General features: G+C 39.0%; 1 protein-coding gene across 1 annotated transcript in view; it reads right to left on the bottom strand.

Annotated features, from left to right (window-relative positions):
* Positions 1–15,311, bottom strand: part of LOC104162774 (band 4.1-like protein 5) — a 56,626-nt gene that overhangs the window by 35,700 nt on the left and 5,615 nt on the right. The window contains 5 exon segments of the mRNA XM_009701590.1: positions 688–740; positions 1,053–1,097; positions 3,574–3,652; positions 4,792–4,834; positions 10,234–10,338. Coding sequence (XP_009699892.1) covers positions 688–740; positions 1,053–1,097; positions 3,574–3,652; positions 4,792–4,834; positions 10,234–10,338 — 325 coding nt within the window.

The following is a 15,311-nucleotide window of genomic DNA, read 5'->3' as shown; positions in this document are numbered from 1 at the left end:
AGACGCCATGGATGCTGGAGTCTCAGCTGGAATCAAAGGTAAAAGGCAAGTCATTAATAAGAGTCTCAAATGACCCAAGCATAGTGCTGTATAGCCGAGAAAAAATACAGTATGTCACCTCTTTTGGCTGAAGGAGGACCTGAAATATCAACAAGTGCAGTTCAATCATAAATGCTCAAGTACAAGCATGAGACATGGGGCACTAACGGTTTTCTACAAATAAGCTGAAGTCAAAAGCTGGTGGTTTTTATATACAGGACTCTTCAATTGAGTGCAGAACCAAAATAATTGTGTATCTGATTTGTACACCAAAGAAAACACATGGCAGAAACTACATGATGAAAAAAGTGAACTGTGTTACTACATCATAGCAATTCAGGAAGAGTGCAGACTTCGTATCTTGTGTGAAAATGAACAGGTTTGCACATAAGCACCTGAGAAACACAAGTTTAGGGAAAAGTTGTTTATGTTCACAATCTCCTTATTTTGTTTCCTGAGGAATCGAGTAATTTTCTATATATGCTCTCAGCAAAATTACAACCAAAAAGAGCTGTGTTTCACACTAGATTGCTAACATCTGGACAGAACCTATTTTCTGGATATAACGCAGACAGACTGAAAGAAGTAATAAGAGTCTACACAAAGCTGTTCATGCAACTTCATCCTTCCCTGCTTGCACCTACTCACCTTGCATATTGTAAGCTGCCAACTGGACGGCTGTGTCAAAAGGACATTCCAATCTGCCGTAAGAGAAAGGCATTGTTAAAACCTTAGGTGATGCTATTTAGCAGACAACTCATATATATGACAATGAGAAACTGCAGATGTTTGGGATAGGAAAATGAACGATAAGTAGATTTTCAGTTAACAAGAGATAAGCACTACATTATTTAAGCATTCATCTGCTGCTATACATGCACAGAAAAGTAGTATTTCAGATAAAAAAATAACATTACTTAGCAAAACTTATTAATAATCCAAATATAAGTTTAATAAATCCTATGCTAAACACACTGTCATTGTTTAAAAGGCTGTTTATTGAGAATACTTACTTTCCACTAAGAATATCCAGTTTCAGCTGCAGAACAAACAGATACCTGTAGGATTAAATAAGAAATAAGAGTCATTGATTAATAGCTCTAATGTGTCACTCAGCCAACAGAAGGAAGTTAGAGCCGGACAAATAAAAATGTTTTGTACTCTTCACTTGGGTTTTCAAGATTGAAGAAACTGCATTGTGATTTTTCAAGGCTTTATCAGTTGCGTTTGTATGCTTTGCACACATTTCAAATTAAGTAAACCCAAAACTAGAAGCTGTCACAAGCTGAACTACAATTTTGCATGGAAAAAGAAACAGGACACCTAAGTCAGTCTCATTTTTTCTCTTCTGATCCTACTTGGGCAAAGAACAACTTGCATCTTCTACATTTTCTTCATTATTTATATATATCGGTAAGATAATGAACAAATAAAGTTTTTAAAAAATAAATGTTCCTAATATGGATTGTTTAATTAAAATTTAACCCAGAAAGCTGACTGCAAAGTGACAAAAAAAAAAAACACAAACAGTAGGCTCCAGTCTTTTCAACTTGTTTACTCTTCAGAGCCAGCTTTCCTTCACTGCCTTGCTTATTCAGTACTCTTCTCGCTTAGAAACTGGATAAATATTGAATACAAAGCTCCTATCCTTTTAGTGGGCAACACCAATCCTTCCGATCCAACACCCACAGAGAGTAGCCCTCTTGCTTCATTACGGTACACAGCTTTCCTTTAACAAGAGAAGTAGTCTCATCAACTAAAACGCTGGCATCCACGATGGTATCCAGTTTGAATTCTACTACAGATGAACAGAAGCCTTATACACAAAGCCATAGATGATGCTTCTGTTGTGTCTATGTCTCCTCATACTCACATACAGACACGAAACAGATGCAGGCATTTTTCTTACAAGTCCCTGGGAAATCCACAAATACTTTGCCAAACTCTTTATTATCCAAAGCCTTTTGAACACGAGCCCCTACATGGGGAATAAATTTGTTTGGTACTGACCCTAGATATCAAAAGAATGAGCACAGGCCTCCAGTGCATAGTGGGTGTGACCAGTCCCTGCTTATCAGCCACATAACACTTGCAAACAATTCAAGCATACTTCCCATGCCTAGGCTGTGTTACATGACCTCTGACTGGTGGCATCTGATGGGAAGCTGGCAGAAAACGTGAGCAAGCTGCACCTGTGGAAGCTGAAAAGTTGCTCCAGTTGGGCATCCTGCTGCACAAAGAAAAGGTGGAACCCTTGAAGAGGCCTTGCTAGTGACACCTGTAACCATAGCAGAGCTCCCCTTCTCACTGCTTCTTTACGGCGTAAAAATTGTCTAGAGACAGAAGACAGACTTGCTGCTCTCCCGTTCTGGGGGATTAGCTAAGCAGACAGACAGGGTTTTAAAGCCCTCAGGTTTCAGGTCTGCCCTGCCAAAACCTGTATAGCAAGGTCTGACTGGCAGAACTCAGTCAGGATGGATAAAAATATTTCATAGTGGCAGATACAGATGCAGGTCTGAATTTTGTCTCTGGTTACTATTTTTAAAGACAGTTAAATGTTTATTCAGGAACATGAATGGGGAGGTAAAACATTCTGCCCAGATCTGCAGAAAAGCATTAAAGAACAGTTATAACATTGTGTTACCACACGTAAGTATGAAGCTGCACAGGGTACATATGGCTGTAAAGGGTAATGCTACTATAATCTTCCTCATAGCACTCCTAGGGATTTTCCTAAAGTGCAGACTGAAGATCCACACAGACATAAATCTGTACAAACAAATAAATTCACTTCACACTTTTATAAATGGCTGAGGGTTTGAAGCATCTACAGCTATCACAAAAATGTAACTACGTTTTCTCTCCAAAACAGATCATCAGCAGTAGCAACAATGCAAAGAAACATTGCCTTTTACAACGGATTTATACTACTGACAGATGGTAGGTTGTGTTCTCTTTCAGAGTACCCCAAGTATGTCTCAGTCCAACATGAAATGCAGCATTATGATCGGATCTGTGAAATGCTTTAATCAAGAGAAACTGCTTCTCACTTGATACTACAATCCTACACATATAGTACTGTCAACTCACATCTCAACATGGTAGTAAAATACTATTTTCCCTTTCCATAAGCTCTGCAAAGACCACAGAAGCAATGAAATGTTAACTGAGCTTATTTTTGCCAAAGAGAAGCTCTAACTTGCAATTCAATGCTTTTCTGCCTGAAGAGACAAGATGACTGCATACAGTTGAAACTAAATGCAGCTTAAGAAGAATAAAGAGAAATGAAGCCTGTTCTCTTCAGTAAAAACCTCTGGTGTAAGGTACTTAGATCAGTTGTCAGAATTGCCTAATGAAAAATGGTGCATCAAGTAATACAGTAAATATATAGATCTCTTTATATTAGAGCTCACTTATCTCATGAGAGCTATATTAGAAACATTTACAAAAAGCCAAGTAACCAAGCAGCTCTAAGGAATTCTCCAAAACATCACCTTATTTAGGTACCTTTCTCTCATACAAAATCCCTCTTACCTTGTTAGCTCTTCACGTAGATTGTTGGGCTCTGATGAGTAAAACTTTACCCGAAAATGCAGACAATACGGTGGGCCAACTGCAAAGTAGAATTCATTCAAGACAGCGTTAACACCTACTGGATGAGAAATCTTATTTTTTTATTACACAGAATCACATCATAAAACTTGACTGAAATTGGCTCTGTCCTACCGCAAGGCCTTAAGAAACAGATTCCTTTGTGACAGAGAAATGCATGAAAAACATCAGGGTGAAAGGACAGTTAAATACATGCACCAAATAGTTTCATTTGCTACAAGTCAATCCAACAGCCATCTCACATTAACTTGATTTGTCCTGCCAAGAGCACACGAATCTAGGTTAATCCCTATATTTAAGGACTCAACCCATCACCAAGAAAGCTGCCCATCTTGGCTCTGCAGTTGACCAAACTCCCAGGCAGTCACTCTGTTGGTCTCTGTAAAGCCTTCCCAGGGCTCTGGGAAATACCCACTGCTGATAACTCAGCCCCCTTTATTCCACAGCAGTTTACGCATATTTTAGGGGCATTTAACAGACCCTTCTGTAGAAGAATCATCTTTTCTGGAAACCAAAGAGTTAATTCAGCAAAAGGATGGATTAACAGCTCTTTAAAAATGTGCAGCGCTCTGCTGATTCTTGCATTTGACAGGAGGAATTTTCTCTCTCTCGGTGCTTCCAAAACCTCTGCTGTATTAACACAGCACCACAAATCCCTGAAGACTTCCCACAGGGCAGAGCAAGGAAGCTGCTAAACAAAAATCAGCCGATGTCACAGCTTACCCAAGCACGCATCACTGAGACAACCCGGCCACACTAAACCCTTGTGCAGCAGGTAAGGACTTGGTGGACTGAACACAGATTCAGGCATTCAGGACTCCCCCCGAGGACGGAGGCTCCAAGACCAGTTTTTCTATAGTCAGGATAACGATCTATAACACTAAAACATTTACAGCTGCCTTGACTCCAGTTAAACTATAATTAATGAGCCTATAACATATTTAATTAAGGACATTAGACTAAAGTAATATGATCTACAGAGGGGAGAGGTCATTAAACAATCAGCAGCACCATGCCAGGTTTTTGTCACCGGTTCCTGTCACCCCTCACAGGACACTGTCCCCCACCACCCATTTCAACTTTCTGTGCCTCCTGTATGTTCAATATGAGATCCCAAGAGAAAATGGAAATGGCACTTACTTTTAACTTGCTTTTTAATGCTTTTTGTGTTGTCCAACCAATGCTGAAAAACAAATTGTTCATTGAATTATCAATAAATAAATCTCACAGAAAGAACAAAAACGGAAGAAAAAACCCTATTCATTAGTGAAGGTCATGTTGGAATAACAAGTAGTTTGTTAAAACAATCTAATCCAAATCTTTCATAATTCACAGCGCTCTCAGTGCTCATTGAAGATCCCTTCACTCAAAGTTTATAATGCAAAATGTCAGTTTTGAACAACAGAAACATCCTGTAGTACCTTATTTAAAGCCAATCTTCAAGAAAGCATTATCTACTTTAAAAAAAAAATGTTCTGGCAAAGCACTTTAATTACTAAAAATTTCCATCCTGTCCAAACAAACACTTAATTCACACATTAGTAGGTCAGCCAGTGACAATGTGCCAGAGAGGCATAAATCATAGCTGGAGATTCTGGCACTCAGTTGTGTCTGATGTTTACTTGGGGTAGAAGGGGAGAGACAAATATTGTTGGCTTTCAGTCATTTTCTTTAGAGGACTCAAGTGTAGTAACAGCAGAACTGCCCATGTCTGAACACAAGGGTCAGCTCTACCCATTTCTCAAAAATCTATTCACAGGTGACATTTTAGCAACTCTCACATGGGAGGACAGAAGTTACTGCCTCACCTACTAATGCTAATTATAAGCTACATACTAGACGTGAAGCCAAAATAATGGCTTCACTTATACAGCGTACAGCAGCATGTGAAAAATAAGCAGGCTGAGGGAAACATCTACACGTATATGCTATGCTCCCTAAAATAACTGCATATACTCCCACCGCTGAAGAGTTTATACCAGAAATTACAAGATAAACCTAGAAAGCTAACATACACCTAGTGGTAGAGACCTACTTCCAAGTGCTGCGCATAGTGAACAGCTCCCTCCTCCAAAGGAGGTGACTCATAAACAGTAAACACAGCACCCTTTTCAATGTAATTGCATTGACTCAACAGCCAGAGCAAACTACCTAGCACACCATGTCCTGCATGGTTCACAATGCCCAGGTGACATCACCTCATCTGATCAATCCCAAATGTCACCTTGCAACTAAGACAGACGAATTATATACTTAGCAACACTCCTGTTGTTAAACTATGGGCCACGAACTTCACAGTGGGCCCCACAGAGGACAGAAAAGCAACAGGGGTATGAGAAAGAACCGGTATTTTCAGGTTGCAATGCCAAGTGCAAACACACTCCTGTCTTGAGAGCAGCCCTGCCTTCTGCAGAGAGTGTGTAAAGTCAGGCTGTAATACAGCCAGGATACGCAGTGATTGATATATATTAGCTGCAGATGAGAACAACTAAACCATCTACTGCTGCTGTGCACATGGCTGAAAATTATCTATTAAAACAGAGCAGCTACAGAAAGCTATCTGAAAGGTATCTGATATATTTTTAAAATAAAGCAGGAAGCTTAAGGAAGAAGGAAGTAAATATGTCAACTTCGCTTACATTACCAGTGAAATGGAGTTGAGCAATTTTTTTGTTGTTGTTTCTTTGAGAAAATGATACAATCTCTCTTCCTATTCCATAAACTCACTTGCTGCAAGAGGCATTTTACTTACTCCTTCCTCCACCATAAAAATACAGAAACTTCCCACTTGGAGGTTTGCAGGTGATTTAGATACAGGAAGGGCAGAGAGCCATTTCTAGGCTGCAGGACTGGCTGTGCACGCCTGTTTCATCTCCCTCCTGTTTTCTCTCATCTCCTCCACATTCCATGGGAAGGCAACTGAGAGGCCCACGACAGGCACTGATAGTGTTTTGCTCTGCTTGGCCCTTACCACCACTGCCTACAGGAGCTCACTCCGAACGGTAAGGGGGTGTGTGGAAGAAGGGAAACAGAACTGCTTTTAAACGGCAGTGGGGAAAAACCAAAGCAAAACAAAAAAAAAAAAATCCCAAACCAATGCATGCATGGACACACACAGACATCAAGAAACTTAAGATTTATTCCAAGTGATTAAAATGGAATTCAAGAGGACCTGGCAAAAAGTTTACATTTTGATGAGAGTTTGCTCAGTGCAGCCTACTGCTGAAATCCAGAGATAAACTCTGCTAAATAAAAAGCAGTATGAACAGACTGCATAGAGTACTGGAAGTCCTTACTAAAACAGTTTGCTGCTTCAGAAATTTGAAAACAAAAAAAAAAACAACCCAAAACAAACAAAAAATCCCATAGAACCAAAACTCAGCAACATTTCAGTAAGGTAGGGTAAACAAGGTGTTTTTTTAGTAAGACAGTGAGGCTAAAACTGCTCCCATACTTTATGGAATTAATGGGTGCATACTTAGTGCAAAGCTATACAAATAATTTCCAGCATTAAGCACTACATTAGATAAAATTGCCAGAGTAACAAACCAATGTGTTGTATAATTCCATTAGAAAAAGCAAATATTTGATGCTTGCAACCTGTGCATTAGAATTAGAAATTTGCCACGTGTTAAATGTTTAATGCCTCCTTACTAGAAACACCTCTCCAGCATTGCTAGAGGAAAAGTTAAATAGCCCAACAAGTCAACAGCAAACTTCATCTTTTGTGTCACTGGACATGCTGTGCTGTTCATCGTCAGCCAGAATCAAAGTTACTCAAATTAACAATAGCCTGTTCCCTTGGCTGTCAGACCAAGTCAGAGATATGGTGGACAATCTTACAAATAACTTATTTTGCAATCTTCTGCCTCTTATTTGGGGGTGGGGGTGGGGAAATGACCCACGGAATCTATTCCTAACCATCAAGACTAGCAATGAACACAGAAATCACATGAAAACAACAATCCTTTCACTTCACTAATTGTTTCAAGGACTTCTTTAGAGAAGCTAGGATTTGAATCCTAAAATCCAAAATGCCAGGAAGAATTTGTATTATCTGGGTTCCCCCCCACTCCCCAGTACATCATAAATTCAAACACCTAACTACTAATCACTCCAGCAGCTCAAGAGAATAAAAAAAGCTATCCCTCAGTTGTTCAAAATTAATCTATTGACAACTCATTTGTAGTTAAAACATGCAGGGAATTTCTCAAAATTTTATTTAACTGTATGTTGCCAGTGTTTTTATATCAGGTGCAACTAGCTAGTAAGGGAATATACTTAGATTTAAATTAGGTAGCAGAAAGATTATCTCCTTCAGAGCCAGTGGGCAATTCTGTCCACAGTGAGGGACTGGATTCTTGCACTGTTTATTTAACAGATCTCCTGCATAATCTTTGACAAGTCACTTGATTAGTCTGTCTCTTTGTTTCCAGTTGCAGATTGGGTTTCTGCTAGAACATGCCAGCTCCTCTTTGCAAGAACGACTGCCATCACAACAGTTCTTCATTTCTGAAAGCAATTATCTCTGGCTGTTGTGTTCAGCTCTTCTGGCAAAACGCAATCTTTTCTGCTTCGTTATACAGAGTGTATGATTAAAGTCCAGTTTAAACAGATTGTTATCTCTACTCTGCCTCTTTTCAGTCACACATAGTTAAGAAAAGGAAGCAAACTAAGTTCAGAATCACTCGTACCTGGTAGAATGTGCAGTATTAAATACTCAATCAGGTGCTGTCTGGACTGCAAGTAACAATTTGCTGGACAAAAGCAAGCCATAAGCCATTGCTGAGGCAGAAAAGATTAACTCTTATTTCCCCAATTCAAGATGAAATGATGTTATTTGCTAACAGAACAATAAGAGAAAAAAGTTTACCATCAGATAGTTTCACCAGTTATAACCAACCCACTGTGAACTCATGAGATCCTAGAGGCACATGGAAATACTTCAGAAGCCATGTGGCAGAAACTGAGTTAGGATACCTAAAATGTACAGATAAATGCAATGGAGTCATTCACTATCAACACTCAACATCCTAAACTGCACACGCTTAACATAGCTAACATGATTTTTATAAATATAAACTGGTATGCAATGGACTGTTTTCTAATTTCTGTTGGTAGGAGGTATGCTTGGTTCTGAATGACATCCCTCCATTAGTATAATGGTCTTTTTCTCCTTAGTGTTAAATGTCTCTGTTCTGCAAGAGGTTTAAGACCTCACTCACTACTGGGAACTGACTGGGAACTGCAGTCCAGCAGCAGCTAATCCTGCTAGCCATGAAGTTTTCTTCAGATTCTGAACACAAATTATTTTCTCCAAAGAGAATGTTCTCTAGAATTACAAGCTAAGCATAAAACTTGATCACAATAATTTTGAAAAGAAGCCATCAGGTTCTAAGTGTACTTCAGGGTGAATAACACTGTGTCCAAAGCTGTCAGCTTCTTTCAAAGATCCAAGCTTGGGGAGTTTTTTTGCCATTGTACAAAGCTGTAACAATAAGATGTCACCGTCAAATTGTTCTGGACGTAGACCCTGACAGAAGTAAAGGAACATACGTCACTGCCTCCATTTTGTATGCTGACCTCGAACAATTCAGGTATTTAGCTCAGCAGCAACTGTCTGTGCTTCCACTGTGCCATCCTAATCAAGAAATATTTCTAAAGTGGACTTGAAACACAGAAACAATTAGGTCATACATTTAACAAATAAGATTGACATACACAGTATAAAGTCTCAGATCTCATCCTACCTGGGGTTGCTGGGGGAAGTTAATACAGGTTTAAGTCAGAGGGATGCAGGACAGAGACAAAAATCCACTCCTCACTTAACTCGCAGCTATCCTTGTGGGCAGGATTAACTACTTGGCCATAAGAAGTGTCTATATAAAACTGCACAGCCCACAAGTGAAAGAATTGTGGTTGCTTCTGACAAACAATGCTCTGCTGTGGTTTTCAAAAGCAGTCACATTTTTTACAAACGCACAACAAACTTCACAAACACTCAGCCTTGCAAGAACCCTCTACTCAAACTGCCTGATACATACCTATATCCTCCCAAAAACTTCTAGTTGCAGGTCTGAGTCACAACTGATTTGAGCAAATCAAAGGCATACCCCTCTTGACAAGATTATTTCCCAAGCAGACAGTAACAAGATGACTTTCGCTGATGAGAAAGCTGATGGCATTGGCAAAGGAAAACTTTCTCCACTCTAGAACAACGAAGGGCCAAGCACACACTCTAGTTTTGCCCCTTCCTCTTTGCATCAGCAGTATCAAGAATTTCTATGTGGCAGATCGGGCTCTGGGGGTCCCACTGGACCATCCTGCCTAAGGACAGCAGAAGGTGGGACAGGAACAAGTGGAAGACAAGAAAGGAAGAGACAACAGTGTTGTACAATGTCAGAGTGCTCGAGGTGGAACTAAACTTGGGGTCACTCGAACTCACACACCACAGAGCTTCTGCACAAAACTTAACTCAAAAAAGGCAGCTTTTGTATTACAGTATTTTTGTCAATATTAAGACTGTTGCCTAAAAAAGAAAAAAAAAAAAGAAAAAAGGCAAAAAAAAGCACTGCTACTCACAGCCACTTGTGCAGAATCCATGAATCTTAATCCAAAGTAGTCGCTTTCTATAAGGTCTAGATGATACATGATCTGTTCAAACAGGAGCTGGCCTTTGGCTTTTTTCTGAAAATATAAAAGCATTTAGCACTTAGCAGGCAGATTTATTGTGGTATCTACCTTATTCTAGGCATACTTTATATTGTAATTCCAGGAGTAAGAGAATCCCAAAATTAAGCTTCTGAAAATGTAATGTGGAAATAATTTTTTTCTCTCATATTTTTTGATGGCTGATTTTCTTAGAGGCAAATGTACACCGCACATGAAGCACATATAATATCCTTAAAGGTCTTGCATAATCTCCTTTTTTGGAAAATGTCAACATTGACTTGTATAACACAGAGCATTAAAATGCCATTTTTATCATTGTCCCTTTTACGCTTTCCTTACTCAAAGTTCAATAGAACTGGAAATATAGCTAGTACAAATGCAATAGCTAATGCACTGAAAAATTTTCAGAGCAAAGTACAGCAAATTGCTTATGAATTTATTACTGTTTGATATCTAGGCAATTCACCAATTTTGAAGCAGGTAGTAAAGTATATTGAATTAGGATATAGCATTCCCTTGGCAAGCGCTTTTAACAACTGCCAGAAAACAATCTGGGGCGAGTAACTTTAACATACAGTACTTAGACAACACATTTACAAAAGTAAGCTCATAAAACTCACTTGTAGGTGCAAAAAGCCACTGCATATGCTCATACATAATTTATGAAAAATGAACTTAGTTCCAGTCCCAGGTAAACATCATTTTTACAGTGATGATCTAAAAAATTAAACAGTTGTTTTTAAAGAGAAGGCACAAAAATAGCACTGGGTAGTTTCTACACAACATGTATTTTTCATGTTATGACCTCCTTTATAGTAGTACTCTGAAAGAAAAGCCTAAACACTTAACCTGAGATGCTTAAATGTAATAAAAATACATTAATAAATTAGTAGGTGAGAGTACAAGTCAGTGTTGAAAAGAAATATTTTTAAATGCAAAGAAATGCAGAAAAGAGTTATGCTTACTCTGCAAGCAGTTTAAGGATTTCTCTGTTTCCATAATGCTATCATCTTGCAATCTTTTATCTTAATATTTATACATTCACACCTTGAGAAATGGGATAACTTTCTAAGCATATTTTTTAGTAAGCTACTAATTAGTAGATTTAGTCCACCTCTCAAAATTCCAGGCCAGCTAAAATATCTCAGAAGTAATCTGGTTTAATTACCAAGTAACATCCATGTAAGTAAAGTGGCACGCATAATTTTTGCCACCTTCCTCTATCCTGATCTTCAAATATTTTATATTTAACTTTTCAATCATAATCATTAGTTTACTCGATGAGTTAGTTAAATCCAACATGACATTTCACAGCTCAAAGTAAAACCTCAGAAAAGTCTGTAAACTCAAACTAAGCAAGTTCTTTCACAGTTATTTATTTCCAAGTATTGGAAGAGGTAGTGGGAACAGAAGGTAATCAGACCAGCAGCCAACTTCATATACACACAGCATCTACAAAACGTTGTGTAATGAAAATGCTGAGATGTAGACCTCATCAAGCTCGTTCAGGGCAAGTTTTTTTTTCTGTTGACTTCAAGAAAAAGCACTTCTCAGGCAACAGCAGATTAAACACCAGCAAGACTCTCCTAACAGAAGCCTTAAGGCAAATCACCTACATATAAACCCACACATTTTGTCCACTATTTGAGTCTGTAGCCCCTTTCTTGAAAGAGCAAGGCATTGAACTGCTGATATTTTTCTCTCAGCACAGGATCTTCTGCTTAAACAACAAGATATACGAATACAAGCAAAATCAATTCAGCATGTGCAACAGCAAAAGTAGAAAAATGTTTTATTTTGCATGAAGCTTTCTGCAGTTCATCTAAAACTAGAGGAAAATCCCCCTTATTAAGCAGAATATTTTAGATCCTTCCCAATTGTTCAGTAAGTCATCTTTAAAAACTGTACTTAACCAGTTATCTCAGCCAATTTCCCTCCTGGGGACAGGCAATGGAACACTTTAACTCCAGCCTGGAATTACTGTGCATACTATCTCTGACTACCAACAACCAAAACTTACTATTGATCACAATTCTGCAGCATCTCATTAGTTTCAGAACATGTTCGCTATTTCAGTTATCTCAGCAAAGGGCTCAAAGATTAAGTGGACTCAGAATGACTAATGTGGGAGAAAGTCCCTGAAGAATAGCACTGGAGCAGCTGTGGAAAGATTTGCAGGGCTACTGGTTGTTTTCTGACTTAAATCACCAGGGCCGTCAACATGGAATTAATTATGCAGTACTTAACATATGACTTAAACCACCAGTGGCTGTATTTGGTGCGAGTCAGCAAAAGTTTCACATGTGCTTTAATGTTAAATTCAAATTCTTTCTTAAAGTCTCACTGAAGTCCTTCCTCCTTATATTTAAACAAACAGCAACCAAAAATATTATTGCTTTGTAACCGGTCAATTTTTATGAATGAAAATTAATTTCTTTGTATTCAATAAAACTGCAATCTGAAGTATTTCCAAAAGACGTAACAAAGATACAGTTTTATTAAATTTTCTGGTGAAAAATTACCCTTTCTAATGGTAAGATTCAATTTAAATGACATTTTTACCCAGCTGCTAGCCCATGCCCCCCAGCCCCTTTCTTTTCCTTGCAGCAAAGCTCAGGTTACTCTCAAAGGACAAATATTTTCAAGCTGCTTAATGGTTACCGATGAACTACTAACAACTCCACTCACAAGCAGTCCAGCCAGCGGCTGGTCCTCCCTTCAGGGCACAAATTAAACTCTGCATGGGTTTGTAATTCTGTAAAACCCGACTACTTTGATTTACACAGTTTGCCATACTCTGTAGGAAGCAACAGCACACATCTCGCAGCAGGAGAATCAACAACTGAACTGGGAAACTTAAATAAAATACATCATTTGTATAGGGCAGGTCATCTAATGGTTTTGCCACACCTTGGAATGAGATAAAAGATTTTTTTGATTGCTTTGGCATGAATCGCGCCCTCCCCTGCTCCCCCGAATGGGAAGGATGCTCCCAACTATGTCCTGACTACATCTCGCGCTGCTCTAAATAACTGCAATTGCTGGCGAAGCAGGTGTTGCAAAGGCTGGACTTAACCCTGGTAGCCCAGCAGCAAGGCTGGGTAACGCCAGCTCTGGCGTTCACCTCGCAGGCTGGTTTGTCCCTTCATGGCTGGGATAAGGTGACACGGAGACACTCACCTTGGCTCAGGCATCTCACTCACTGCCTAAAACTAGAGAGGCAGCACTTACACCCTCTTCTCATGGTCTCAGAGGTAAAGGTTTTTTCATGGACGTGCATTTAAGAGGGCAAGCCAGGAACTGAGTGCTCCACAACCTGACGTAAAAGCCATTTTCAGTACTAGCAGCAGCCGGTACAGACCAGCACTGCTGAAGCAACACGGGCTTAAAACAGCTGGGGATGAGACCTGGTGCTGGGCTGGCTCCAGCTGAAGGGCTCGCTTTTTAAGGTTTTTAGCAGGTTTTTAGCAGGTTTTTAATCACAGCAAAGTACTTCAAGCTTCCAAAACTTGAAAAAAACAAAACCAAAACGCCCACCTAATGCATTTACTAACTAAAATGCCTATCAGAAAATGAGTTTTCTCCTCTTTTTTTTCTTTGTGAAGAAAAGGAGGTCCCTATATAAGATGAACTCCGGAAAAAAAGACATTAATAGGCTTTACCTTCATGGGACTTATCCCTTGCATCTTTGCAGTTGTACTTTTCTGCCAGAAGACTTCTTCAAATGACTCTGTTAATACTGCTTATTAACAATAACTAACAGTAGTTATTGCCTTCAGTAGCTACTGAAGGGGAAAAAACCTCCTCTCCTGGTTTTTGTCAACTCATTAGGAGGGTTACCATTCATATTTATACCAGTTTCCTCAGAAAGACCCCATTTACCCCCCAGAGAAGCTAGGGACCCCTATTCAGGATTTACAGCTACCCAGTTGCTAGGATGTCACCTATGCAGGTTTGGAGACCACGGCAGTATGGGAGCAGCAGATGAGCCTGTCCATTTTTTAATGAAGTTAATCCCCCTTCTCCCAAATGATATGTTCAAAAAAATAAGCTACGAGAAAGCTCTGACCGTGAGCCTTAAAGGAAAAAGATTTCATCTCAATACCATGAAAACCATATCTATAATTAACACCGTTAAAGTTTGGTGGAGAATTGGAGGGTTGAAACCCTTATCTTTACAAAGGCAGCGTTAGAAGTACACATTATTTGTATCGCCCTGATCTTCTAATGGCTTTAAGTATTGACCTACAAATGGAGTTGCTCCTCTCCTCAAACTCCAAGCATCAATCTTTCAAATAACTTTTCCAAAGTCCCCAGTCAATTTTCTCTTTCATCTAAAGATGCTACTGGCAGCAAAACGCCAGTTCTGCTTCTTTCTCTGGTTTATCCCCAGCCTTTGATAACATGCATCACATATTCTTGTACTGAGTAAAAAGCCTTGCAGGTTGGAAAGCTGCAGATAATAATTTCTACCTCCAGAGACAGAGTTTATCAATTCTTCTGTTTACTCAGTCTCTCCCAAATACAGGAAGATAACCATTTGAGATTAAACATTTTGTTCTGTTATTCTCTGGAGAAAGAAAAAAGCATCTCTCAAAAATCTTTTATGAAGAATTGATTTCAATACCCATCATAACTGTAAGTTTATTAGAATACTATATAGAAGGATTTTAATGCACTGTGCTCAGGCTTATTGACCCTATACATAAAAAGACAAAGATTCCAAACATTCATACCTGTCAAGTTTGTTTTGCCAGAAGTCTCTTTATTTTTCCTCTCCTAGAAAGTCTCTATCTTCTAGGTACATATTTGATTTAATCCATTTCTGAATGTATCTCCTAATTTCTGATACAGAATATATCCAAACTGCTTGTCCAGCATTAAAGTTTAGAGATTAAATACCTCTCCCCAGGTTTCTCAGGAGCGGTCTAGTTAAGAGCATATGAAAGTCTCAGTGTTTGACTGAGCATTTTACAGGGGCAGTTCAG

This window comes from Cariama cristata, unplaced genomic scaffold (genome assembly GCF_000690535.1).
Source record: "Cariama cristata isolate BGI_N322 unplaced genomic scaffold, ASM69053v1 scaffold7566, whole genome shotgun sequence".
Classification (NCBI taxonomy): domain Eukaryota; kingdom Metazoa; phylum Chordata; class Aves; order Cariamiformes; family Cariamidae; genus Cariama; species Cariama cristata.
This window is presented reverse-complemented; position numbering and strand designations above follow the sequence as displayed.